This window comes from Psittacula echo (genome assembly GCF_963264785.1).
Source record: "Psittacula echo genome assembly, chromosome: 6".
NCBI classification, from domain to species: domain Eukaryota; kingdom Metazoa; phylum Chordata; class Aves; order Psittaciformes; family Psittacidae; genus Psittacula; species Psittacula echo.
In genome coordinates, this window is record NC_137743.1 from 64579359 (window position 1) to 64607352 (window position 27994).

Below are 27994 nucleotides of genomic sequence, written 5' to 3' on the forward strand. Positions count from 1 at the left end.
CCAAAAGATAATCTGCTATCCATTTATACATGCAGCTTTTATTATGTCTTAAGTGGGATATATTCATGTGAAATAAGAAGTATAGAAACATGACTTTGGGATAGAGTATGGAAGCTACTCATGAAATTATATGGTCTATGATTAAAAAAAAAAAATAATAAAAAAAGACTACCATTTTCTTTATTTCAGTAATTCCCTGTAGGCACAATTTGGCATTTGTAGCTCTTCCGTGAAAATGTTGAAAAATCTCAGAAATTATGAGATACCGTGGACTCTGAAATTAACTATGTTTTCTCCATAGTTTCACATCCTTCAAAACAGCAGTTGTGTGTGTAGCATCCTTTCTTTAAATCACTGCATCTGAAATGGACTGTATAATAAATTAAGAATTACTAAGAAGTATCAAACGTAAGTAGGTTCTTAATGACTTCTTTGCCTTGGTCTTTGCTGGCAAAGTCTCTGACCACACCACCCAAGTTTTGGAATGCGATCGCAGGGACTGTGAGAATGAAGACCCTAGGCCCACTGTAGGAGAGGATCTGGTTCGAGACCATCTTAAAAACCTAAACGTACACAAGTCCATGGGACCTGACAACATCCATCTGTGGGTCCTGAAGGAGCTGGCGAATGAAGTTGCTAAGCCACTGGCCATCATATTTGAAAAATCATGGCAGTCAGGTGAAGTTCCCAACGACTGGAAAAAGGGAAATATAACCCCCATTTTCAAGAAGGGGAAAATGGATGACCCGGGGAATTACAGAGCAGTCAGTCTCACCTCTGTGCCTGGCAAACTCTTGGAGCAGATTCTCCTGGAAGGCATGCTAAGGCACATGAAAAACAAGGAGGTGGTTGGTGACAGCCAGCATGGCTTCACTAAAGGGAAATCCTGCCTAACCAATTTGGTGGCCTTCTATGATGGGGCTACGGAACTGATGGACAGGGGCAGAGCAGCTGACATCATCTACCTGGACTTGTGCAAAGCGTTCGACACTGTCCCACACGACATCCTTGTCTCTAAATTGGAGAGACATCAATTTGATGGGTGGACCACTCGGTGGATAAAGAACTGGCTGGATGGCCACACACAAAGAGTTGTGGTCAATGGCTCGATGTCCGGCTGGAGACAGGTAATGAGTGGTGTCCCTCAGGGATCTGTGTTGGGACCGGTCTTGTTCAACATCTTTGTTGGTGACATGGACAGTGGGATTGAGTGCGCCCTCAGCAAGTTTGCCGATGACACCAAGCTGTGTGGTTCGGTTGATACGCCGGAGGGAAGGGATGCCATCCAGAGGGACCTCGACACACTTGTGAGGTGGGCTGATGCCAACCTGATGAAGTTTAACCATGCCAAGTGCAAGGTCCTACACCTGGGTCGGAGCAATCCCAGGCACAGCTACAGGTTGGGCAGAGAAGAGATTCAGAGCAGCCCTGCAGAGAAGGACTTGGGGGTGTTGGTCGATGAGAAAATGAACATGAGCCAGCTTCAGTGTGCGCTCGCAGCCCAGAAAGCCAACCGTATCCTGGGCTGCATTTAAAAGGAGAGTGACCAGCAGGTTGAAGGAGGTGATCCTGCCTCTCTACTCTGCTCTTGTGAGACCTGACTTGGAGTATTGTGTGCAGTTCTGGTGTCCTCAACATAAAAAGGACATGGAACTGTTGGAACAAGTCCAGAGGAGGGCCACGAGGATGATCAGGGGGCTGGAGCACCTCCCATATGAAGACAGGCTGAGAAAGTTGGGGCTGTTCAGCCTGGAGAAGAGAAGGCTGCGTGGAGACCTCATAGCAGCCTTCCAGTATCTGAAGGGGGCCCACAAGGATGCTGGGGAGGGACTATTCATCAGGGACTGTAGTGATAGGACAAGGGGTAACGGGTTCAAACTTAAACAGGGGAAATTTAGATTGGATATAAGGAAGAAATTCTTTACTGAGAGGGTGGTGAGGCACTGGAATGGGTTGCCCAGGGAGGTTGTGAATGCTCCATCCTTGGTGGTGTTTAAGGCCAGGTTGGATGAGGCCTTGGGTGACATGGTTTAGTGTGGGGTGTCCCTTCCCATGGCAGGGGGATTGGAACTAGATGATCTCAAGGTCCTTTCCAACCCTAACTATTCTATGATTCTATATTAGAACAAGAGACTAAACTACCATCCTCTTTTCTGTGAAATTTATCCCCTTGTTCTGTTTTCTGATAAATCCTCTACCTATACTCAGTTCTTTTTCATATTTGCTGTTATTTAATCTAGATCCTGAGGTTCTATAATATGGAATCTTGGTTTTCTGCTTTTAGAAGTGGCTTGAGGAGAACTATGTTCACATTTTGATGCCATAATTACATATTCTTGACAGTGTTTCTGTACAAGAGTATTTAGGATTTTTTCCTCAGCACAGCAGAATGACAAACAGCAGTACATGAATTAAAGCAAATGAGATCATGAAAAAAACTGGCACACACAGAACATACATAGGAGATGAAATGTACACACTGGATGTACTTATTCCACAAAAATACAGACTTATTAGGACTGGTATGCACTCCATTAAGGGTTCCTACAGTCCAAGTAGAAACTTTGTTTCCTCTCCATTAGGGCCAGCTGATAATGAAAGCTTTTCTTCTGCAAAGTTGTTTCCCTGTTACAGACCGAGTTTGCTAGTCAAGGGTCATTGTCTTTGTACAGGCACTGACTGCAGCAGTGAGTAAATATGTAAAAACTTGTAATTTTGGCATAATCCTCCAATAAGAGGCCTATTGATAAAAACGTAACTGTATCAGGCTTGTGAACATTCATCATGCACAACCTGTTTGTCTTTCACTTTTTATTTCCTTTTCTGTCTTTCCCCTTGTCTTCTTTTTCCAATTTGTCATCTTCATATTTTTCTTTCTCTGGTTTTGTTACACTATCATAAGAAGGTGGAGATGTGGAAGATGCAGACATATCCATTTTCTCTGGAGGTGAGTTTTCATTCAGCTTACCAATAATCATACCTTCTTTGATAAGCAGATCGCCCCTATCTTTCTGATACATAAACAAAAGTTTTTTTACTGAATGTCTTAATAAATAACGTCTGTAAGCACGCTGAATGATAGTAGCTGATACTTCCTCCTGTTTTCGCTTTAATGTAGTTGTAATTGGTTCATAAGAGACTTTAGAAGGATTGGCTGCCATAAACCGATCTTCCATCTGTATTCTGAGGGCGTCCATCTCATCACTTTCCCCCAAAACACGCTTTGTGAAAGCAAACAAGATGTCAAGGCAGTGAATTCTGTCACCGCTTACCATGGGCAGATCCATTGCAATAAGCTGGACTTTGTTTGGTTTGGGTAGATGAAGAGGAGGCTCAAGTGCTGCTGCAAAATCAGATAATTTCTCATATTCTATGAATTGTGTTGCATCTGGATCATATTTTTCCCAGACTTCATAGAACATCTCAAAGTCATCCTCGCTCAAGGGTTCAGCGCTTTCTTCAGTAGCAACACCAAAGTTCTCCAAAATCACAGCAATGTACATGTTCACCACTACCAGAAATGATATGATAATGTAGCTGACAAAGAAAAAAATCCCAACAGAAGGGTTGCCACAGTCACCTTTCACTGAGCTCCCCGGATGAGTTTTGTTAGGGTCACAGTCTGGCTCCCCACTGTTAAGAATTGGGGCTAGCAAACCATCCCAGCCTGCAGATGTGGTAATTTGAAACAGGCAGATCATGCTGTTGCCAAACGTCTCAAAGTTGAACATATCATCTATACCCGCTTCCCTCTTAACGTAGGCAAAGTTGGACATGCCAAATATTGCGTAGATAAACATGACAAGGAACAGCAGCAGACCAATGTTGAACAAAGCAGGAAGAGACATCATCAAAGCAAAAAGCAAAGTGCGGATTCCCTTAGCACCTTTAATGAGACGCAGGATTCGGCCAATTCTGGCAAGTCGGACGACTCTGAACAAAGTGGGGGACACAAAGTACTCTTCAATCACCTTAGCTAGAAACATACCTGTGAAACATAAAAATAGACTTATAAGGGTAACATTTTATCACAGATTACATCTTCCACAACAAAGTATGAATAAAAAACAACTCTACCTGTGGAATTGGTAGAATTTATAATTGGAGATAAATTTTACCTGCTGTGGGTAATTTCAGCTCAGTTTCCAACACTCATAGAAAAAAAAAACCCAGAGTATTATAATTATGTAAAATTATTAAGAAAGTTATTACTCTAAAGTATGCTTTCAGTTTCTGAAATAATCAGGAGAAATTAAGTATTTAATCTGCAAAATTTGACAGAGATAAAGCATTAAATACATCTTACTTATATTTCACTTGGAAAATAAGAATTTCTTACCTACTATTGAAAGAATAACAACCACAAAATCAAAAATGTTCCAGCCAACGGTGAAGTAATAATAACGGAGCGAGAACAGTTTGAAGACACATTCTCCAGTGAAAAGGACAACGAAGACCAAGTTAATCCAGTATAAAATATTTTGCATCAGTTCACCCTGGTCATCTGTTTCTATCATCATGGTGACCATGTTAAGACAGATGAGAACCATAATGGTGATGTCAAATGCTTGCTTTGTTACAATATCAAACACGAGACCTTGCAATTTGTTCTGAGGGGAGAAAAAAGAAAAGGTGCTAGTGTCTTGTATGCAATGAGCATCCTTTTCCTCCCTCCCATTTCCTTCTTCCTCCCCCAAAATATACAACTAAACAGAAGGACGAAAAACATAAGAAAAACACTGTGCAGTAACTGGTTTATTTGCCAGCTCTAAGTTTTACCCACAAAACCCAACAGGCTTTTATTTCTTCATATTATTTGATTCTCTGCTCCCTGAGGCATTACAAATACGTTGAGATTTTTCTGCGGAATAGAAATATAGACACGATTTAACTCAGGATGTAGAGCTAATTTGAGTTAGGCCTCAATAATTTTAGAGTTAAGGAAGAAATATTGTTACAATTAATACACTGCTGCAATTGTAGATGATACAAGAATAGCACACGTTCTTACTGCTGGTCTAGGTATAGGCTTCTGTGGTTTCTTGGATCCCAGCTTCTTCATTGCATTGTAGTATTTCTTTTGTTCTTCTGTCATGAAAATGTCTTGACCTCCAAGGTAAAATAATAAAACCAGAAGTGATTACAGCCAAGCCTTTAAATCCATTAATTTGCAGCATTGTAAAATATGGGTTCTGTGAACCATGTATTCATTTTTATACACTGTTGCCGAACAAAAAATATAGCGATTATATCAAAGACTGCTAAAATATTTGACAAGTCTTGATGAAAAAATAAAATTAAGGAACAGAGAAAAACCCCAGAATTTCTACCTATTTGCTTAAAAAAAACCAAAAACACAACAAACAAACAAACAAACAAAAACCCAAAAAAAACCCTCACCAAACCAAACCTGAATAATTCAATTAAGTATGCACAAAAACTCTTGCAAAAATATACATTCCCTAGATGCTTACAAATCTATCATAATCAACTCCACACTGTAAATCAGTAACCAGAAATAATAAAGCTTCAAAGGTAGGTTTACTTAGAGCCGATATGCCTTCAGGGAAACCATATGAGGAAAAAAAAATTACTGATGTTACTTTTCAGGATGCACATTTTATCATTTGAATACAAGTATCTCAGTTCAGACGGTTTCTTGCCACTGTAATACTTCCACAGAGCATAATGAGGCTTAATCATCCCCCTACATTGTACAGAGGTCATCAGAAGCATGAACTTACTCTGGGGTTTCTTGTCTGAATAAGAGGATAGCAGTCTGAGTAAAAAGTGTATTTGGATTGGTATATGTACTGTACATATGGACACACTTGTCAGAAACACAATTTATGTTGACAAGCAACATCTTTTTTTTCTTTCATGCATTTGCTTGCAAGTACATTTTAGGTATGTATGATGTCAAAACAGTGCCATTTGGAAACAAATTTTTGTGTCACAAGCGATTCTGTGACTTCATGAACAGCAGGGTCATTCTTATTGAGAAAGTAACGGTGAATCTGGATGAAGTTGTGTTTGTTTCTTTCAGCTGTGGCCACATACAGACATGAAGATTTCGAAGTCAAAAGAGACCTTGTTTAGCATGCTCTCCTCATTAGCCAAATATTCAAGTAAAATTAAGGTCTTAGAGAGAAAGGGTTTGAGAAGAAAACCAAGAAATTAACTTGCTGATTATGGTGGAAATGTGATATGACTGTAAGAAGATTTTATAAAAAAATGAAAAAAAGCTAGAAAGGAACTGACATTGAAGTGGGGACTGCTGCTGCTTCACTGATGTAATGGTTACCAAGAATGAACAAGTTGTCATTGTCTCAAGGTGCTGTCCATAGGGAGAGTAGCAGTCTCAAGATAAGATGCACCTTATATGTTTTTGAAGAATGTAATGGTAGGAATTTGACAGCTAGTGGAATTTTTTCCCCCATGGGAAAAAATGCAATGAAAGTACGATGCACAAAGGGACAAAGAAATGCACACAGTATGTAACTTCAGTCTTCTTCTCCAAGGGTAAGAAATTGAATAACCTTCCTCTTAAGTACTGGAAGCCCCTGATGTTTATTCCAAGGGAGGTGCAAACATCTTGGAGGATGAAGACATCATCAGGTTTGGAACCCCAAACTCATCCTTTCTTTTATGTGGGTCTGCAGATATGAGAACTCACAGAACCTGAAGCAGCAGCATATGAAGCTGCATACTCCATTCTCAAGTGGAAAGATTTACTGGAAGTTTCCCCTGCAGTATGTCTAGCAGTATCTTTTTTTCAGGACAATAAATCAAACTCGACAAACCATCTAGAATCGCAAATGAAGAAATCATGTACTGTCTTGCTATTACTTAGCTCACTTATTAAAAAAAAATAATAAAAAATCTATATTCCAAAATGATTTTGCTCCAAATGCATACAGAAGTACAAGACTACTGTAGACCTTAGACAGCATGTATAGTTTAAATAGCAAGTAGATTTTAATTTGCCATCGTAGTCTGCATTTTAATCTCTTTAATGCTCTTGGAGTTCTTGACACAATCCTGTGTTCACATGAAAACAGAAACAATTTCAGTTGAAAAGAAAAACTACACATTTTCAAACATTAACAATTTTCTTTCTCTTGCAAATTAACTTGAGACAGTTTCACAGCCTCCTCTAACCTTATAATACAGAGCAGTAATTCCAGCATTTAGCTTGTCTGTATTAGTCTTTTTGTAATTGAGAAGGCCTTCACAGTATTTCTATACATTTATTGTTTGCCAGTTTTGATATTAGTAGTTTTACATATTCTCTTCTTCCCTATCATCTATTTGCTTGAATTAGGTCATCTGCATTTTCACATAACTTTGTTACAGCACTGTAAGGGTAAGCAAAAAATAATATATAGCTTTCTGATGTACAACACATCATTGTGCTGTAGAGATGTGAAAAACACTCAGACACTCAGTGTAAGCTTAAATTACTTCAAATGTCTTAAAAAGCACAGACTATTATTATTTTGAATAGAATAAAAGGAAATCTTAATAGCCATCTTTTTTCCTATTACTATGAGAAATTTCAAGACATTTATTCTTGCATACATTTGCTGAATGCTCAGTAACAATGAAGTGTTTTGAAAATTAAACAAGTGATACTTATCTTCTTTTTCTGTTGGTTGAAGTTATCTATGATGACACCAATGAATAGGTTTAGGGTGAAAAATGATCCAAAGATGATAAAGGCAACAAAGTAAATATACATATACAGGTTGTCCTCATACTTGGGCTGCTTTTCTATCTGTGTAACATAGAAAAACAGCAATACATAACAAATAACATTTAAGACAAATTACAGAATACCAAACAGGAACAGAAATTGCATACAACAAGACAGCAACTTCTACACTTGTCTTATCTTTGAACTTGAAAAATCTATTTAATACAGGTGTCCGTAATTCCACACACAGACCTGCCATTCCTTCCCTCTGCCAGTTCCTCTCTAATGACATTTCATGTTTTATATAATTCTTACTAAATTTGACAGAAGTGTGCAAATCTGAAAAGCAGTTCAGCCCCTATGGACTCTACACAAATCAGGAGCTGGCTAGAGGACAGATGCAAACAATACCAGCACTAAAAGAAAAACATGCAAAATTTAGCCATTTTGAGATCTCCAGAGTCTGCAACTTTGGATTAGCTGTTGTAGGTGATGCCACCTGATGATCTGGGTTATTTCTGGAGACACAGGAAAAACTTGTTTCCTAGTGTGTACGATCTCAGTGACATTAATTGGAAGCCATATATGACTTACTAAATTAATAATACTTCATGTAAATCTACTGCTATTTTTTTTTACCTTTTAATGTATATGCATATTAACTATAGCGCATAGACTTATACAGAAATTTTATCAAGCTTTTAGATTTTTTTCCTTTATATTTTACTTCTACTGCCATTCAGCTACATTCGTTACATCAATATTATATTTGTTTTCACTCTGTAAAGTTTATATTGCACTCACTTCTCTAGAATCAACTGCAGCATACATGATCTCCATCCATCCTTTAAACGTTGCCTAAAAACAAAGTTTGTTAATATTTTCTATTAAACCTCTAATTTTTTAAACATTCTAAATAAAACTCTGTTTTCTGCAATGTACTTATATCCACAAAAATAAAGAGTATTAAAAATCTGTTAAGACATGAGTGAAGTATTCACACAAAGTAATTTGCTGTGGAATATGTCTCCTTAATTCTTAAATACTGAATAAATCCTAATCTTCATGCAAATTCATATAAACTCTGTGTGCATGAGTCATAATCAGTATCTGAGCATAACAGAGACTGCACTTTATAACAAGGCTCCCAGCTCTAACGTTCTGACTACCAAAAGAGGAGAGCTTCAAAAATCAGCCACAATAGGCTGGCATTTCTCAGATAGAATATGCAAACAGTCCTAAAAGAAACTCCAGAAGATAAGTAGTCCCAATAGATCTTAAGAAAATAATAGAGTCATAGAATGGTTTGCCCTGGGAGAAACCTTTGCAGATTATCTGCCTTTACAGATTATCTGCCATGAGCAAGGACATTTTTCACTGCATCACACACTTGTAATGATGAGGCATTCAAACTTTCTCTGGGTAACCTGTTTCAGTGTCTCACCACCTTATCATTTAAAAAAATATTCTTCCTTTAATCAAATCAAATCTAAGTCTACCCTCTTTCAATATAAAACTGTTTTCCCTTTCCTGGCATTACAGGCCTTGGGAAAATTTTTCTTTCTTATAAGCCATCTTAATATATTGAACAGCCACAATAATGTCCCCCTGAAACTTTCTCTTCTCCAAGCTGAACAAACCCAGCTCGCTCAGGCTTTCTTCACAGCAGAGGCACTCCAGCCCCCTCATCTTTTTCATGGCCCTCCTCCAGCCTGTCCATATATTTTTTGTATAGTGGGGACCAAAAACTGAACACAGTATTCCAGGTGTGGCCTGATGAGTGCTGAGTAAAGTGGGACAATGACATCTTTATCTCTGCTGGTTATGCCTTTGATGTAACTCAGCATCCTGTTGGCTTTCTTTGCCATAGAGCAGCACACTGTTCACTCATATTGAGCTTGCTTCTCGCCAGGACTTCCAGGTCCCTTTCCACAGAGCCAGTCACCAGCCAAGTATATTCCAGCCTGTGTTGCATACTTGGATTGTATTTGAGCACAAATATTTTTCCAGAAGTCATTTGTCAAGCAAACACCATTAGGAATATATGTCTCTGTCCTATTGGTTCCAATTTACAGATGCTGTCTCTAAAGAAGACTTGTGCTTGGAAATCTAGCAGTAGTAAATTCTGCAACTGCTCATCTAGAGTTTAAAAACAAGCTAAAAGCTATCTCCAATAAACCCACTTGACATCAGTACACAATGACTGGAGTGGGACTAGTAAGGATAACAAAAAGGGAAAGAGAAAGGAAAAAATAAATTTAAAAACTTTTTCTAAATTATTAGTTGGTTCTCCTCTTGTCTGAAGATCAGACGAGCCCTAGAATGTACCTATTTGTATTCCATGGTAAAAAATCTAAGTCAACATGCCTTAAACAGATCAAACAAAAGAAAACTAATCATAGATATTTTATTTTTTTTATTAGATATTCTATTTCTGAAGAACTTGCAAAGGTACTAGTGGTTAGGTACCGAAGAACTTTATATCTGCCTAGTACATATTAGATACTCTTCTTTCAGAATGCATCAGATTTTTACTCTAAGAAATCTTACTTTGGTTCACAGAACACAATTATAAAAGCAAATTCCACATCCATTCACATGTTTTAAGGTAACACTGAAAATTATGGAATGAAATGTTGCTGCTACAAAACTTAAATCTGGAAATTTAATTTATAAAAATTTATACACTTACTACTTGAAGCAGAGAAAGATAACCAGCTCCAACATTATCAAAGTTTACTTTCACATTTTTCCACCGAACATCCTCAGCAGTGAGCATAAGATTTTCACACGCGCTTTTATTGCTGACTTTCTCTGTTGGGAACATCACACCAGTTGTGGTGTTTACACAGTGATAGAACTTTCCAGCAAACAAATTTACTCCCATGATGCTGAAAATTAGCCAGAATGTAAGACAAACCAAAAGTACATTCATAATGGATGGGATTGCTCCAGTAAGAGCATTCACAACCACCTAGTAAATAAACACAGACAAAAATATTTAAAAAACAATAGTTACACCAGTAAATTTTTTTTTTTTTTAAATATAGCAAAAGATCTAATGTAGAACATTAAAGTACATTGGAGTAATACAAAAAGAAAAGGAACAGCACATGTAATACAACCAATCATGTTACTGTTGGCCTTGACAACAGACATGCAGTTCAGTGTTCCTCCAAGATTTTATAATTAGGCATAGTTTTATGTTTTACACACTCTCTGTTTTTTCTTACCCTCATGCCTTCAAAGCGTGACAAAGCTCTTAGAGGTCTCAAAGCTCTCAATGTTCGGAGGGATTTAATAGCACTGAGATCTGACAAACCAAGAGCATGAGCTACTAAGCTAACCAAGGAGACCTAGAAGAAACAAAACAAAACATTATTTTTTTTAATAGACTCACAACACAAAAGTAATGCCATGAGGAAGAAACTTCTGATCTGGATATCAGGAAAACAGAGTTCATAAGGACCCTGAGCTCCTAGCAAGAACAAAATGAAAAAAAGAAGTTAATTTCAGACCTGTTTAAACAAAGCAAGACCTTAATCTCTGGAATTTTTATCATAGACAGAGTGCTAGTTAAAAGAATGCTTATCATACCTGTGCAAAACGAATGGCAATTTGAATAAGAAGCATTTTGGTAAAAGATCATGCTGTTCAACTCAGCCGAAGCCTGAAATATACTGAAAACATAATCCCATTCTACATGACATATTGCAATGCTAAACAGTGCTCTACTATAGATGCATTATGTTAGTCATGATACAATATGAGTCAGCAATATTTGCTTGTACTAATTTGCACTTAGAATAGTTCACATAAAAGCAGAGATATGAATAACTATTAATTTATGCTGCCTGCAGATGACAACAGGCTTCACAGTGGTATATACTCAGACACGACTGACAGGTGTGACTTCTAACTGTATGACAGACACAGACATACTCAGTGATTGGGACCCAGTGCAGTAAAACTCAGAACAGAGTCAATAATAGCATACATAAATACAAATGCAGATTTAGTTACTCACTGAATAATTACACTGCAATCTTATTCACTGGTATGTGATTTTCTGTTCTTTTAAACCCTACTTATATTCTCATGTTATACATATGTATCAGATTGGAGTTAGATTAAAAGGATCTGCCTAAATGACAGAAATACACTACATAGAAAGTATAGTACCTACATCAACAATCAGGAAGTCCAACCAGCACCAAGCATTAGTGAAATAGGCTTGAAAACCATAGGCCACCCATTTTAGCACCATTTCAAGAATAAAGATGTAAGTGAAGATTTTATCAGCATATTCCAGCACGGTTTTTATAGTCTTGCGCTGTTCAATATATATATCTTCAAAAGCCTGTGAAGAATGGGTTACATGTAAGTCAGATATTCATAGGTCTTTGCAAACTACAAATTAAGCCAAAAGAACTGAATTAAAACCAGCAAGGTAAAATCACTTTCAACTTTAGACATTTTACCTTAAAATGAGCAGAGATTACAATTGGACTCTTTCTGAATTTTAGATTTTATCGTTGCCTGATAATGGAATTACAATATAATGACTGAAGTCGCAAAAAATGCTTTTAGAAATTTCAGCAATAGTCAAAGCAGAATTACAATGTAGTACCTCGAAAAGCCACTCAGGCTATTAAATAAACTGATATTAACTAACAAAAGAGAATCATGAACTACAGTGACCAAATATTATGTTGCCGCTGATCTTTACTGAATTCCAGTATTTGGTGTTGATGACAAGGTTTTAGTAGCAGAAGTATCACACACTAGCATCACCTTGCATTAATCAAAATTCACACACAGAATGCTAGTCGACAGCAGAACTGTAATGACTTATTTTATATGCACTACCAAAAATATTCTGGGAATTTAGTCTGAAGCTCTCTTTCAAGACTTTTTTTCCCCCATTAATAAACACAGATGTTTTATAACACTATCTTTGACAAAAAATATTTTATAGGTACTGTTTCTATGGGTGCAAGCTCCACTTACCAGAGCACCACTGCTGAGAAGAATCATGAAGACAATGAATGTTTCAAACCAGTTATGTTCTACTATCTTGTAGCAGGTTTTTCGAAGGTTCCACCAGATTCTTCCTGTTGTGCTTTCCATACTGCCTTTACAGCATTTAAATTTCCGTATACAGCCTAATAATACAATGACAAATTGTTATATGGTAGAATTCTCATTATCCTGTAAAAGCAATATCACCCTTAACTAGCTCCTGTTTCATGCTGTTCAAATTACTTCATTTTATGCTTCAAATTACTGCATGCTAATTAAAGCATCCTTACATGCTCAATTAGGTACTTTGGATGGAGGAAAACGTGCATGTACACTTGCATGTACACAACTTTTCTACTACCCTGACACTGCATCAAGCTCAGAAAAAAATCCCTAAACAACCAAAACCAACCCAAACATCTAATTATTTGAGCTAATTTTCATTTATAGGCATATTTTTTTATAATTATTTCTCATTTACATACAGAAAATCAAAGAATACGTGGGTATTGTCAGGGAGTAGAAACAAAAAGCATAAACACACAGCAACTTTCACATACACTTGTTCAAGAGTCCAGCTTCTTTTAAAGGTACTTCTGTTTCTCATGAATTTCAAATCTCACAGATGTAAACATCCTTTATTTTATTATAGAGGAATGACCTCTGCTTCAAGGACTGACTAAGGATACATCTTTCATGACATAAAGAACTGATTTAACTGTGAAATGGTGAGAGCTTTTCCATGTGGTACAGATTTGCATCAACCATCCACAGAATTCTGCCTCACCTTGGAGAACTTTATCATGGGGCCTCTGGGTACAGCTTTCAGTGAACCTCAGTATCTTCCTGGCTAATAGTAGTCTCCTTATTTCTTTAAAAATTACTAATCACATAGAAACATAATTAAGTTTAAATTATTTTAATGGGTCCCAAAGGCAGTATTCTAGTTTTCCTCTGAGTGTCATTAAGTTCATATGTTACAAGTAAGTTACTCTGTATTTCATCAGCTCAGCTAAAACAGCTACCACTATGAAAAGCATAATTTACCTTACCTTCAACTACTCAAAATGTCTACGTTATGGGAAAATTAATGTTAGCCCAAAGACTGATAGTCACATAAGGAAGAACTGTAATGTGAAATTACACAAGAAGTGATTTATTTTTTTAGAGAAAAAAAAAGGACAAGAGTTTGATACGTTCAATTTATCTCCACATTCCAAAACATTTTTTTTTAAAGATGAGTGAAATAATATTTCAAATGACAAGAGTCAAACAGCCTAAGTCAAAGGTGTCTTCGTAACAGTAAATCTAAAAGCATGGGTAGGATAAGAAATTTAGCCCTGATACATTTTATTCTGAATTATTTTAATCATGACTTAAAAGTAAAGTAAAACCTGCAAGATCACAAAAACGGGAAATACATTCCTATACAGTAAGTATCAGTAGTCCCCTAAAGGATATAGCTATACAGAACTAAAGTAAATCAAAATTTCTAAAAACATGCAAAAGCATGCTTTTAAGACTTCCGTACTTGAATAAAAACACAGGATCTCATTCTATGTTTTTACTTTACATTATACTCATGCACACCCTCCTCACATTAATGGTGTAATGTCAAGATAGTAACTCTTTTGTTTGAGTCAAACTTTCAAAGATCTGAATCATCCACTGGACTGCTCTCCAGCACTGTGAAGGGACCACAAGTGATCACATGATTCTGGCTTAAATTTCACAGTGTAGTGAACCTGGTGTAGGGTTTGGTCTTGCAAATTTCACTACTGACGTCATTTAAATCAAATTACTAATTGCTAAGAATCCATTTACAGAATTGTGCTGTTTATTTTAAAATATTATAAATTATCACATACACATATATTTAACTTTTTCTCACACAAAGGGTTCAATGGTCTTCAGAATTATACAACAGGCAAAACTAATCATACCATAACACTTGGCAAACTAGGATCATGGACTGCTGTTGCAAATGCTTCCTTGAACTGCCAACGCTTGCTACAAAAAACCGAAACATAGTGGCAAACCCCAAATTTTATTTCTATACCTTCTGTAAAACATACCTTCTGTAAAGCATGCCTGTAGCTCTGATGCTTTTTCTGGTTCACTTTCAGCTTCTTCTTCTCCAAAGAGAGCTAAATTAACTGTACTTCCTTCAGATGAGCTGGAAAAATTCAGCTTCTGAAAATAAAATTTGGTAACAATTATACTTTACTAATATTTACATTTTTAGAATTGTAATTAACTTAAAGCATGCAACACTGTGTGCACATAATAATCATCATATTTGTCACCAGAAATACACACAAACATCCACATGTAGCAGTCAATGCTGTTGAAATGTGCATAAATCATCCACTTTCTATCTAGAGACTGCAAGGCAATTCATGCAATCTTTCATGGATTTTCAGAATTTCTGGTCTAAAAATAGTACAGTCTTATTAAAAATTTACTACTACCAAGTAGACTTTCTGATACATATTCTACTCATTTTGTTTTCTACTATTATTGTCTTACTATAATTTCTCTTCCTACATTTTAAAACAGTATCAGTTATACTGTATGCGTTAAGATAATGTGTGTTGGTAGCTATTTTCGCTGGCGCAGTCTCCTCAACCTCAAGACAGTAAATCGTGACAGCAAAACACTTTAAATTGTGAATTGTCACGGTTAACTGTCCAAGGGAGAAAATGTAGTAGATTTTTAAGGACTGACTTTATTTCAGTGGCCATTATTCACAACACAAAAGAAAGGAAATTAATTATCAGTTATTTTTCCCTGGCATCTTCAACACCAATATGATGCAAGCTCGTAATTTCTAGCATACGTGAGAATTTATGATAAGATTTGGTTTCCTCTGATACACATAATTTACTTAGTTTTCATTTTAAGAACATTCTTATGATCTAGATTGGAAGATACTAAAGTAAAATCAGGATTAATATGGAATCTTTTTTCAGATGTGAATTTGAACATTGCCCTCAACAAATTATTAAAAGAAATTAAGCCTTGACTATCTTAACCCATAATTGTCACTACCACACGAATACCTTTAATTTTTTTTCATATAAACTGATAAGTTTGGGTTGTTTTTTTTTAAGGAAAAAGTATGATAAATACATTTCAACTAGCATTTGCATTCTTTTTTGCCAATGCATCTATGTATGACATTGTGCATTCTGAAACTACTCATTACTTTGGTACACGTACATGTTAATAGCCAGAAGAAAGGATGTGTTCTGTTTTGTTTTAATAATTAAAATTACACATAACAATAGTACAAAAAAAATTTACTAATAAAAGAATAAGCCTTAATTTATTTTATATTTTGTAATCTGCATGTGTATTGCAAAAATCCAAAGTCTGGAGATTTTAAAGGAAAATACAGTGTCCTGTATATTTAACTTGAGTATGTGTACCAAACTAAATCAAAGTAGTTTTTGTCACAGCATTCTCTGATTTTTTACAATGTTATTATCAAGAATATAACATCAGTAATGAACTCACACAACTAAATGTCTGTAGGGAATGATGTAAGCACACTTTCTAAAACAGCCTCAGTTTTGTAGAATTAACACCATTTTCATTAGTTTAGCTAGACTTGCATGATTAAGAGACATGTTACAAACAAGTTACAGAATATCTAATCAAGCTATATTTACACCTCAACTTCAAAATAAGAAAGGACAAAATTATTTCAGAAAAAGAAAAGTTTTAATATCTACGTTTGTTAAAGAAGACAGAGATAATTTAGTAAGAAAAAGTAACCCAGTGTTCCACATTAACTTTTCTTAAAAGGATTCAGAAATATTGTCTACTTAGCTGCTACTTTAGAAAATTATTATCTGGAATAGTTAGACATATTTAATATAAACAATTTCCAGCTTCAGTACCATTAATTTTTAAACATAAATATTTACAGCAAATATTTTCCTATCACTAATTCTACTTAACCTGAGGATTGCACCCTATACCTCAGCTATTTCATTAATATGCTGCTCTCATCAGAAGTTTTTTGTCATATTGCTAATAAAAATTAAAACCAACATGAAGTACTCTGGGTCACTTGAACTGAACATAAGCTACTTAGTACACTGTTTGAGCAGATGACATGATTTCAACTAAATGAATACAGATTTTTATGAATTAACAACATTAAAAGATGAACAATGATAAATGGAAAAGAAAAGAAAAAGAATCAATGTGTTTAGAACATGAAGTTATATATCTCATTTAATACTTGACTTTTGCAAATCAGCAACTAAAACATTTTTTGTTAAGAGAAAGTTCCCTGAATATACTATTATTTTTCTTTCTCAGTGTTGGCAGTGAAAAGCTATTTGAATTTTGAACACACTATTTTTATCAATACAAATCTCTACTATGCTGTTACAAGGTCAAATTTGGAGCTCGTGATCTTTCTTTTTTTTCCCTGAAGGAGTCAAAGTATGCTGACACAATTACTTTCAAGAATAATGTCACTACCTCGAACTGTCCCACTGAAGCCACTAACAATTCCTTAAGGTAATTAGTAAAAAGTAAATTTTTAGTGAGCATCATCCTAAAAGTAATAAATGAAACTTTACAGAAAATTGCAGATAAAGAATTTAAGAAAACCTCCACAATAAGAGCTAAAAATAAGTAGGCCTGAGTATTCACATGATGCAATCTACTGTAAATTTAACTTACAAGTCATTCAAACGTTGATATCCAAAGTGTAAAGAAAAATCTGGTATGTTTCCCAACCTCCAAAGCAAAGAACAAAGGTACAAGCAATAGAGCTGTTAATACAAGGAATAAAAGCGAAACATTGTCTCGTGTAATTTAAAAGAAAAACAAACAAACAAAAAAACCCTAAATAAGCCCAAAGACTACTGCATATTCTCATCTTCTCATTTACCAAGGATATCTATCTCTCTCTCACTCTCTGTAGACCAATTCTTGTTATTGATGGAGAAGAAGGCAAATAACTGTAGTAAACTGCGAAAGATGATTGTTGATAACAGTACTTTGGAGAGTATGTTCAGGAACCTCTTAGAAAAGAGGATCCAAAAGTATTTCTACTTAGAAATGTAAAAGAAATCATTAGAAGACCTGTGTTAGAGTGCTTATATAGTTCAAAAATGAATATTTTCCTGCTTAATCAGATCTATTTTTAGCAAGGAATACTTCTTCAATAAAAAAGTATTGTCCTTGGAAAATACTTACGGCTTTTTTTTCACCAAACGAAACCCAAAACCTACCTTACCTACTCTATGTAATTTAGAAAAAAATGTCACGCATATATATCAGAAAAAAAAAAAAAAAAGCATCAACTTACTGTGCAAGGAAAGTTACAGTAAAACAACGTAATATACAAATAAAAGAGAGCAAATTTTTTTTTCAGTCAAATCATTACAAACTCTTGGTTTACTAGTTTGCATGCTGTTCTGTACTTGTCCAATTCATGACAGCAGAATCTTCAAGCAGGAGCATAAGCAATACCCATCAAATCTGAATCATCCCCCCATACCTACCATACCTAGCCCTAGTAGGATGGCATACTACCACATTCTACCCTCCCCTACTTAAATGCCTTTTCTAAAATGGTTTGGAAAAATCCTCCAAAAGATATTTTTCCATTCCATCTTTCTGAATAGCTTACAGGCCCCATGAACTCAAAGGAGAGCCCTGAAATATTTCCAATATATAATGTGTGCAAAAGAAAAATAATGCAGGATTCCACAACAAAACCATGTCACAAAATATGTATTTGGAAAAAGAATACCTCAATAACCCCCAAGTGGCAAGGAGCAGAACTGCCCAACTATTCAGAAAAGATCATCAGGAATAAAAACCACATAGCTTCACACAATTATGGTTTGTGTTACTGTTCTGGAGTTCCTGCATTTAGAGGTTTGGGAAGGTACTATTTCTTACTGTATCTTTTTAACAATTGTCTTAGTTTTAATCTTATCCTCTATTTTATTAATTTTTATATTTCCTTCTTGCTTGAACTTCCTTATTTATATTATTTTAAATCACCAAGGTTTACTTAGACACCTACATAGAATCATATATACATATTTTACATCTTTCTAAAACTAAAACAAATGGATTGGGTTCACAAATAATTGATGATGAAGAGCAAAACCGATACAAATGATTCCCTAACTTTCAATCTTACAGACATGAACAATATTAATGATTAGAATTCAACTAAATTATTACATCCATATTCAAAAGAACTATGTGTATGTACAAAGATATGTTTGATTGTTCCCAAGACTGTATCTTTCAACCTGAATTGTAGTGCCTCTCATATGAGAAAATGAATGTAAATTATAAAAAAAAAATGAACAAACATTAAACAATTTATACCAAAAAATATAAACATTTTAGCACACAAGTAATTCTATATATGCAATATTGCAAAGGCAGTGATCAAATGAACATGATCAGAAAATGTTCATAATTACATGACATTACTGAAAACATGGTTCAACAGATGAACAGTAAAAGTAAAGTGAAGATTACCTTTCTATTTTCATAAAATTATAGGTTGGTAACTTCCTTTAAACTTGGAACAGTCTTGAGGCTTAGTATTTCAGTTAACATTAATAGAAACCTACAAAGCATGCAGGTTATGCCATGGAAGTAGTACAGAAAATACCAAAGATGTAACAAGGAGAGACGAATATGCTGGGGTTCCCCCTCAACCATGCTATGATGCGAGTCATGGGACTCAGCTTACAGAGTGGTTGTGCATGTTTCCACTACATTGCAATGGATGAGGAAAAATATATCATAGCTGAGTAGCATGCAGGCCAATCAATCTCAAAAGTGATCATATATGTATGATTCGTTTAGGTAACCTGTGTAAACATGCTGACACGTTGCTCTGCCTGGTTAAAAAGCACCAGATCTGCATTCTTGACTGATCCAGCTTGATTTTACTCCTGTGAGAAGTAAGAATGGTACGCAATGAAGTTAAAACATGGTACCCTTTAGGACGTCTGAGTTCTGGAAACAGAAGTATGGATTCCTACTTAATGTGTTTTCTAGACATGTCACGCATTTGTAAAACATAACATTTATAGTTGTTGATTAGTGCTTCAGACATAGAATCATAGAATAGCTAGGGTTGGAAAGGACCTGAAGATCATCTAGTTCCAATCCCCCTGCCATGGGCAGTGACACCCCACACTAAACCATGCCACCCAAGGCCTCATCCAACCAGGCCTTAAACACCGCCAAGGATGGAGCATTCACAACCTCCCTGGGCAACCCATTCCAGTGCCTCACCACCCTCTCAGTAAAGAATTTCTTCCTTGTATCAAATCTAAACTTCCCCTGTTTAAGTTTGAACCCGTTACCCCTTGTCCTATCACTACAGTCCCTGATGAACAGTCCATCCCCAGCATCCTTGTAGGCCCCCTTCAGATACTGGAAGACTGCTATGAGGTCTCCACGCAGCCTTCTCTTCTCCAGCCTGAACAGCCCCAACTTTCTCCTCCTATCTTCAATACGGGAGGTGCTCCAGTCCCCTCATCATCCTCGTGGCCCTCCTCTGGACTTGTTCCAACAGTTCCATGTCCTTTTTATGTTGAGGACACCAGAACTGCACACAATACTCCAAGTCAGGTCTCACAAGAGCAGAGTAGAGGGGCAGGATCACCTCCTTCGACCTGCTGGTCACTCTCCTTTTAAATGCAGCCCAGGATACGGTTGGCTTTCTGGGCTGCGAGCGCACACTGAAGCCGGCTCATGTTCATTTTCTCATTGACCAACACCCCCAAGTCCTTCTCTGCAGGGCTGCTCTGAATCTCTTCTCTGCCCAACCTGCAGCTGTGCCTGGGATTGCTCCGACCCAGGTGTAGGACCTTGCACTTGGCATGGTTAAACTTCATCAGGTTGGCATCAGCCGACCTCACAAGTGTGTCGAGGTCCCTCTGGATGGCATCTCTTCCCTCCGGCGTATCAACCGAACCACACAGCTTGGTGTCATCGGCAAACTTGCTGAGGGCGCACTCAATCCCACTGTCCATGTCACCAACAAAGATGTTGAACAAGACCGGTCCCAACACTGATCCCTGAGGGACACCACTCGTTACTGGTCTCCAGCCGGACATCGAGCCATTGACCACAACTCTTTGCGTGCGGCCATCCAGCCAGTTCTTTATCCACCGAGTGGTCCACCCATCAAATTGATGTCTCTCCAATTTAGAGACAAGGATGTCGTGGGGGACAGTGTCGAACGCTTTGCACAAATCCAGGTAGATGATGTCAACTGCTCTGCCCCTGTCCATCAGTTCCGAAATCCCATCATAAAAGGCCACCAAATTGGTTAGGCAGGATTTCCCCTTAGAGAAGCCAGCCATGCTGGCTGTCACCAACTACCTCCTTGTTTTTCATGTGCCTTAGCAAGCCTTCCAGGAGAATCTGCTCCAAGAGTTTGCCAGGCACAGAGGTGAGACTGACTGCTCTGTAATTCCCCGGGTCATCCATTTTCCCCTTCTTGAAAATGGGGGTTATATTTCCCTTCTTCCAATCGTTGGGAACTTCACCTGACTGCCATGATTTTTCAAATATGATGGGCAGTGGCTTAGCAACTTCATTCGCCAGCTCCTTCAGGACCCACGGATGGATTTCCTCAGGTCCCATGGACTTGTGTACGTTTAGGTTTTTAAGATGGTCTCGAACCAGATCCTCTCCTACAGTGGGCCTAGGGTCTTCATTCTCACAGTCCCTGCGATCGCCTTCCAAGACTTGGGTGGTGTGGTCAGAGTCTTTGCCATTGAAGACCAAGGCAAAGAAGTCATTAAGAACCTCAGCCTTCTCCAAATCCTGGGTAGCCAGTTCTCCTGATATCTTCCGAAGGGGGCCTACATTGTCCCTAGTCTGTCTTTAACTCGCTACGTACCTATAGAATCCCTTCCTATTATTCTTAACATCCCTAGCCAAGTTCAATTCTAACTGGGCCTTAGCCTTTCTCACCTGGTCCCTAGCTTCCCGGCCAACATCCCTGTATTCTTCCCAGGCCGCCTGTCCCTGCTTCCACCTTCTATAAGCCTCTTTTTTCCTTTGAATTTTCCTGAGCAGCTCCTTATCCATCCAAGGAGGTCTCCGGGCCCTCCTGCTGCACTTCCTTCTAGTTGGGATGCAACACTCCTGAGCTTGGAGCAGGTGATCCTTGAATAACAACCAAGAGCCTTGGGCCCCCCTGCCCTCTAGGGCTGTATCCCATGGAACCTTACTAAGCAGACTCCTGAAGAGGCCAAAGTCTGCTCTCTTGAAGTCCAGGGCAGTGAGCTTGCTGCACGCTCTTCTCACTGTCCCGAGGATCTCAAATTCGACCATCTCGTGGTCACTGCAACCAAGGCTGCCCTGGAGCGTCACATTTCCAACGAGCCCTTCCCTGTTGGTGAGCACGAGGTCAAGCATGGCACCTCTCCTTGTCAGCTCCTCTATTACTTGCAGAAGGAAGTTGTATTCCACACAATCGAGGAATCTCCTGGATTGCTTGTGCCGGGCCGTACCTTCACTCCAACAGATGTCAGGGTGGTTGAAGTCTCCCATGAGAACAAGGGCCTGTGAGCGTGAGGCTGTTCCTATCTGCCTATAGAGCACTTCATCCACAGATTCCTCTTGATCAGGCGGTCTGTAACAGATCCCCACAGTAATGTCCCCCATCGCTGTTCTCCCTTTAATGTTGACCCACAAACTCTCTGTTGACTGCTCACCCGTTCCCAGACAGAGTTCCATACTCTCCAGCCTATCCCTAATATAAATAGCAACTGCCCCTCCCCGCCTGCCAGGCCTGTCTTTTCTAAAGAGCCTGGAACCTTCCATTCCAACACTCCAGTCGTAGGAGCCATCCCACCATGTTTCTGTGATGCCTACTATATCATACTCCCGTAGTTGTGCACACATCTCTAATTCCTCCTGTTTGTTTAGACATATCCGAAGACATACTGAAAGAGGTAAAGTCAGCAGAATATCTGAAGGTCATAGATGTATATTGGACTTGGGCCTGAATGTAAAAAAAAAAAGACCCAAACCAACAAAACCAAACCAAATCCAAAACATAACTAAAAAAACCAAACCAAACAAGCAAAAAACCCATCACAATCCCAAAACAAACCCACACTATGTATATTAAAGCTTTAAGCATTCCCTAAGCGGTAGTAATTAGACCTTTAAAATAACTAGTTGCTAAATACGCATCTAGGATACACTTTCAGAAAGAAGCCACATGCAAAACAAAACAAAACAAAAAAATCAATCATACCACGTCAAGTATGAAAACTTCCGGGTAAGCAATTTTTCCCAGCTTTGTTAGCTTTTTTAACTGCATGACTTAAAAAAGTTCAAGGTGCATTATGGATTGTAACAGATATAAAGTAATGTAAAAGCGAAAACCCATGCCTAGCAATAAACCTGTCATTTCCGCAAGTACCTCACATACATCTTTTATTAGTCTTCTGGTAGTCTTCTCAAAGGCTCATCAAATAATATGGCTATTTAACAACTCCTGTATAAGCTGCTCCAATTTAAAGAGAAAGTCTGGAATAATCTACAAAATTAAAGACAATTTCCTTAATGACTATGAACTAGTATACATAAAATAATTTTTTTGTTGTTCAATTACATCTCTCCTATGGTTGTCTTTCAAATATGCCATTCCGTAGCCACTTTTCCAAATTGAGGTGGGTTAAATTTAATACTAGATAATAGTATCTTTTAAACAGCTAATGGTTATGTTTAAACTTGAAAATCAGAGGTGAGAAAGCATAGATCTTGTTACCTAGTTCATAAATATAAAATATTCAGCAGACATTATAGCTTCCTCTTTGCTTTGCTTTTAAAGGTTTCTTAGTACTCTCAGGTCTTCACAACACAGAGGTCAATATAATATATAGATTAACAGAAGCTCCAAAAAGTAGATGGAACAGATCAAATGTCAGGAAATCAGTTGCTGAAATAACAAATGAGTGTAACCCTACTGAGTGCATAACTCTACAATAAAAGAAGCGATGAAGAGTTCCTCATTACTCCTTTCAAATTGAAGTTTAGTTTAACTACACTTTGTTAGAACAAACGTATTTTCTAAAATTTGGAAATAATATGGGCAAATTCATTGCCAGTTCAAAACAAAACAACCCCAAAAGCCCGCAACTGATCAAATAATAATAATAATAATAAAGCACCAACACAAAACAAAAACCACCCAAACAGAAAGCAATCAATCAAACAAACAAAAAACCAAAACCAAGCCAACACACAAGGAAAACAAAATCATCCTAACAAAGCAATACAGGCTGGAGTATGACTGTCTGCACAAGCAGTGACACTCCATTAACGTCCTTGGGTCTTCAGGTGCCAGGGGAGTTGATACCAGACAGTCTGCACTGGAACCACAGCATAGCAATCTGAATTTTCAAAGTGTCTCTCAGGATTCTGCTGAAATCCATGAATTTACTTTCCTAACACTGGAGCAGTTTAAGGTCAGGCAGCTGACTTTGAAGTGACTGGTTCAAAACTCTCACAAACAAGCAAGAAATTAGTATTTTTTTTAATTCAGGAATTTCATTTTTTCCTCATCATTTTTACTTGACATAGTCACCTGGCAATACTGGCATTGTTCCCTTGGCTGTCCCCCATCAATTTGATTTCAGAATTCAAAAACTTTTGTTATTGTTCTCATTAAGCTTGAGTTAGCACCCTTGTTAGGTTATCCAGCACAAATGATGCTGATTTCCGCAGAATTCAGTGAGCTTTAAAAATCAGATGCAATGGGATTAATTTCCTTTATTAATACTCCCTTACTGTTTTTAAATAGCACTTTACTTTCATCCTTACTTCACGGAAATATAATGATATACTTTTTATATACTGTTTATTCTTTATCTATATACTAGTTTGTCTATCCAACTAAAAATCTGGAAAAGCTTGTTTTTCAAAACCCTCCTATAAACAGGTTCGGCCATGTTTATACATTTCTGCATGGATTTCCTACTCTCTTTAGCTCCACTTTCCCATTTCAGGTTATGTATTCTCAGTACAGTCCAACAATTTCACATTACAATTGCTTTCTATTTCTAAGTAGGAAGAGCCATATTATGAAAGAACACAACTCATATAATTCATTCAAACCAAATATAAAATATTTAAATTTTACCTCCTTGCTTCCCTCCAAATCCGAATCACTGCTAAACTCTTCTGTATTTAGATGTTCAAAATCAGATTCTCCAGCAGCTATTGGTACTGTAACTGTAAGGCTTGGGTTGTTTATGAATGATGCATAATCACTGCCACCTATAACAGTGGCCATTCCATTCTCATTTTTGTGATAATTCGTATCTATCCTTATTTCAGCAATGGTACAGTTGGAAATGCAATGGTCTTTCACAGGTCTTTCATGCAATTGATCCGTTGCTGTTTTTTGATTTACAGCAGCTTGTTTCCCCCAGCATGCCTTTCGGACACATTCACCTGCTTTTTTCTTCACATAGTCTATTGCCTTCTGAATTCTTGCAACAGCAATCTGTAAGTTGTTCATTTCATTATCATCCTCTGTGGGAGAAAGGCTGTCCGAACTAAATGAACTCAGCAGCAAGGCCAGAAAAAGGTTCAATACCTAAAAACCCCCAAAACAAAAGAAAACAATGACCAAAAAAGACAATACAGCTGAATTTCATTCACACACTTCTTCTATCACCTGTTATTAACTCAGGCTTCATGTTTTTCTTTGCTGTATATGATTCTGGAAAATATGGAGTAAATAAAAGGCAAATGCAGTTTAGAGTACAACACCTGCCCTTCTATGTTTGTAGAAGGTCAGAAATAAATGATTCTTTTGTACGGACTGATCGAAAGTGTTTACTTCTCTGGGATAGGAAAGCACTCTTCAACAGAAAACATATTTCACATGTGCAGAAAAGAGCTTTCTTAAACAAACTCACACAAATATTTTGCTGTAGGTAACTTAAAAAATGTGAAGCACATCCTGTCTCCCAACCCGCAAGCCATCCTCTTCATTAAGCAAGACAAAATATAGAACAGGTTTCAATTATACAAGCCCAGCGTTTACCAGTAGCTCAAACTGTACTAGGATAGCCAAAGCAGCAGAACACCAGCTCTTAAAAGCCTTCACATCAGCTCTTCTATGCAGCTTTGAAGGCAACAGAATAAAACTATGTGTAAGGAACATAGAGAGACAACTGGATAACAGAGCCCTGAATATACAGCAGAGATTGTCTGCTAATGAAAGAAATTCTACTAGAGCTAAGGTATAAAATCACAACACAGTAAATACTGTGAAAAAAAAATAAATAAAAAAAACCAAATCAGAGATACGGATGCTTCATTCCACAAAGTTCTGTCTTCTGGTCTAGAAAATTATTCACGGAGGACATTTTATTTGGTCAACCAAACAGCTCTCTAAGACAATAGATCTGTAGAAAATCCTGAAACAAGTGGCTGTTTTACTGGTAGTAATAATATATGACTGGTTTAAAGACAGTTAGCTTAATTCTTGTTGGAAATTTTATTCCTAAAGAATGCTGTCAGGATGGCTAATTTAAAATCTCTTTTGCTATTGAAAGTTGCCTAAAGAAAAGATGTAGAGTAATAGTGGAAGACTCAGCAGGCCATGAGAAAAGCAGAGCAAGAGGCAGAGTAATGAAGGCCTCACATACTGATGATTTAATGAACATAGAACTTTTAAAAAGACAGGTTTATGCACAATAACGTACAAACTGTTAACATACAGATCTGATGCTTTCCTCTGAAAGAGGAAAAGAAAATATAGTACAGACTGCTCTAAAAGCGTCTGTAAAAAGCATTTAAAAGTTGAAGGGGTGAAAAAGTATCTGAATCTCCTTTTTCTGCAGAACTTCTGCCTTCCAGTTCAAGTTTCTTGACTCGTGTTGTACAAAAAGTTGGTTGCGCAATAAGCAAGGCTTAATATGGCTTACATTTCATAGCCTAAGAATGTTAAAGCAGTCATTTTGATAGGAGAGAACAGAAAGAGTGGAAAAAAAAATCCTACATAGGATCAAAAACCTAACAAACATAACTATTTCAGAACCTATACTCATAACAAAAATAATAAAACCCATACTTAAATAGCACATTTAATGATGCTTTAAAACTTCATTACTGGTTCTGTTACCATTCTTTCTCTAAATGAATTATTTTGGCTACATACCACTAGGTTTCCAATCACCATGACCATCATGAAGACCGTAAGACACATGGGTTGGCCTGCAACCTTCATGCAGTCCCACATTGTTTCTATCCATTCTCCACACAGCACTCGGAACACAATCAAGAAAGAGTGGAAAAAGTCATGCATGTGCCAGCGTGGAAGCACACAGTCACTGGAGATCTTGCAGACACATTCCTTGTAGCTTTTCCCAAACAGCTGCATCCCAACCACAGCGAAAATGAACACAATGATGGCCAGCACCAGGGTCAGATTCCCCAGAGCCCCCACTGAGTTGCCAATAATCTTAATCAGCATATTCAGAGTTGGCCAAGATTTTGCCAATTTGAAAACTCGCAACTGAAAAAGAAAAAGACAGATATGTTATTTGCAGCAGTTACAAAAATGGTATAGAAATAAACAACAGATTATGAACTAGTGACTCTCAGCAACGACAGTAAGAAACTTCAGCATGATGCCAACAGCCATAATTTATACAGAAACAGGAGTTTCACAAAATCCACACTTTTAAAGCCTAATACCTTTTAGACTTTGCTCATTTTTGTATAGCATATCTGTATTCTTTTCTACATGAAAGAAACAGCACACTGGTTGAATTTGTTCAATAGTGAATTCTGAACATGGCATACACATCAACAATTATGTGCAGAAACAAATTACATAAAAAAAAAACCAAACCCAAAACCAAAAACCACAAGAAAGCTCAACAGGATTCTACTGACAGAAAATAAAGGATTAAGAAATTCCCAAAAAATGGTGTTCCAAAAGCATACTGCCTCCACAGCCTGGAAAAAAAAAAGCGAAACACAAGCTCTAGGTCAAACATTTTAAATTATGAAGGGGAAAAAACATAATTGATACTCCTTATTACCCATAACCCACCCGAAATAAAAAAGGTATTAAATATTTTTTGTTTTCAGATAAAGCAAAATGGAAATGCAAAATGGAAAGACATCACAGTTTAAAAATGTCTCATAGTTAATTTTTCATTTTTAATTTTTTTTTTCTAATAAAATAAAGCATACTTTATTTTGCCAGGGAGGAAGAAAAACAAC

The 27994-nt window shown here is 37.1% G+C and overlaps 1 protein-coding gene across 6 annotated transcripts in view; it reads right to left on the bottom strand.

Annotated features, from left to right (window-relative positions):
• Positions 1 to 2804: 2804 nt before the first annotated feature.
• Positions 2805 to 27994, bottom strand: part of LOC308222548 (sodium channel protein type 2 subunit alpha-like) — a gene marked incomplete at both ends in the record, with an annotated part of 49215 nt that continues 24025 nt past the window's right edge. For 5 of the 6 annotated variants that reach the window (XM_080620740.1, XM_080620739.1, XM_080620737.1 and 2 more), the window contains 12 exons: positions 2805 to 3988; positions 4340 to 4610; positions 5012 to 5109; positions 7636 to 7777; positions 8501 to 8554; positions 10389 to 10670; positions 10930 to 11052; positions 11883 to 12056; positions 12707 to 12861; positions 14794 to 14911; positions 24891 to 25349; positions 26922 to 27278. In XM_080620740.1, the coding sequence (XP_080476866.1) occupies positions 2805 to 3988; positions 4340 to 4610; positions 5012 to 5109; positions 7636 to 7777; positions 8501 to 8554; positions 10389 to 10670; positions 10930 to 11052; positions 11883 to 12056; positions 12707 to 12861; positions 14794 to 14911; positions 24891 to 25349; positions 26922 to 27278 (3417 nt within the window). Of the gene's footprint in view, positions 3989 to 4339; positions 4611 to 5011; positions 5110 to 7635; positions 7778 to 8496; positions 8555 to 10388; positions 10671 to 10929; positions 11053 to 11882; positions 12057 to 12706; positions 12862 to 14793; positions 14912 to 24890; positions 25350 to 26921; positions 27279 to 27994 lie in introns of all 6 variants that reach the window. The other variant, XM_080620738.1, reaches the window with a different exon arrangement.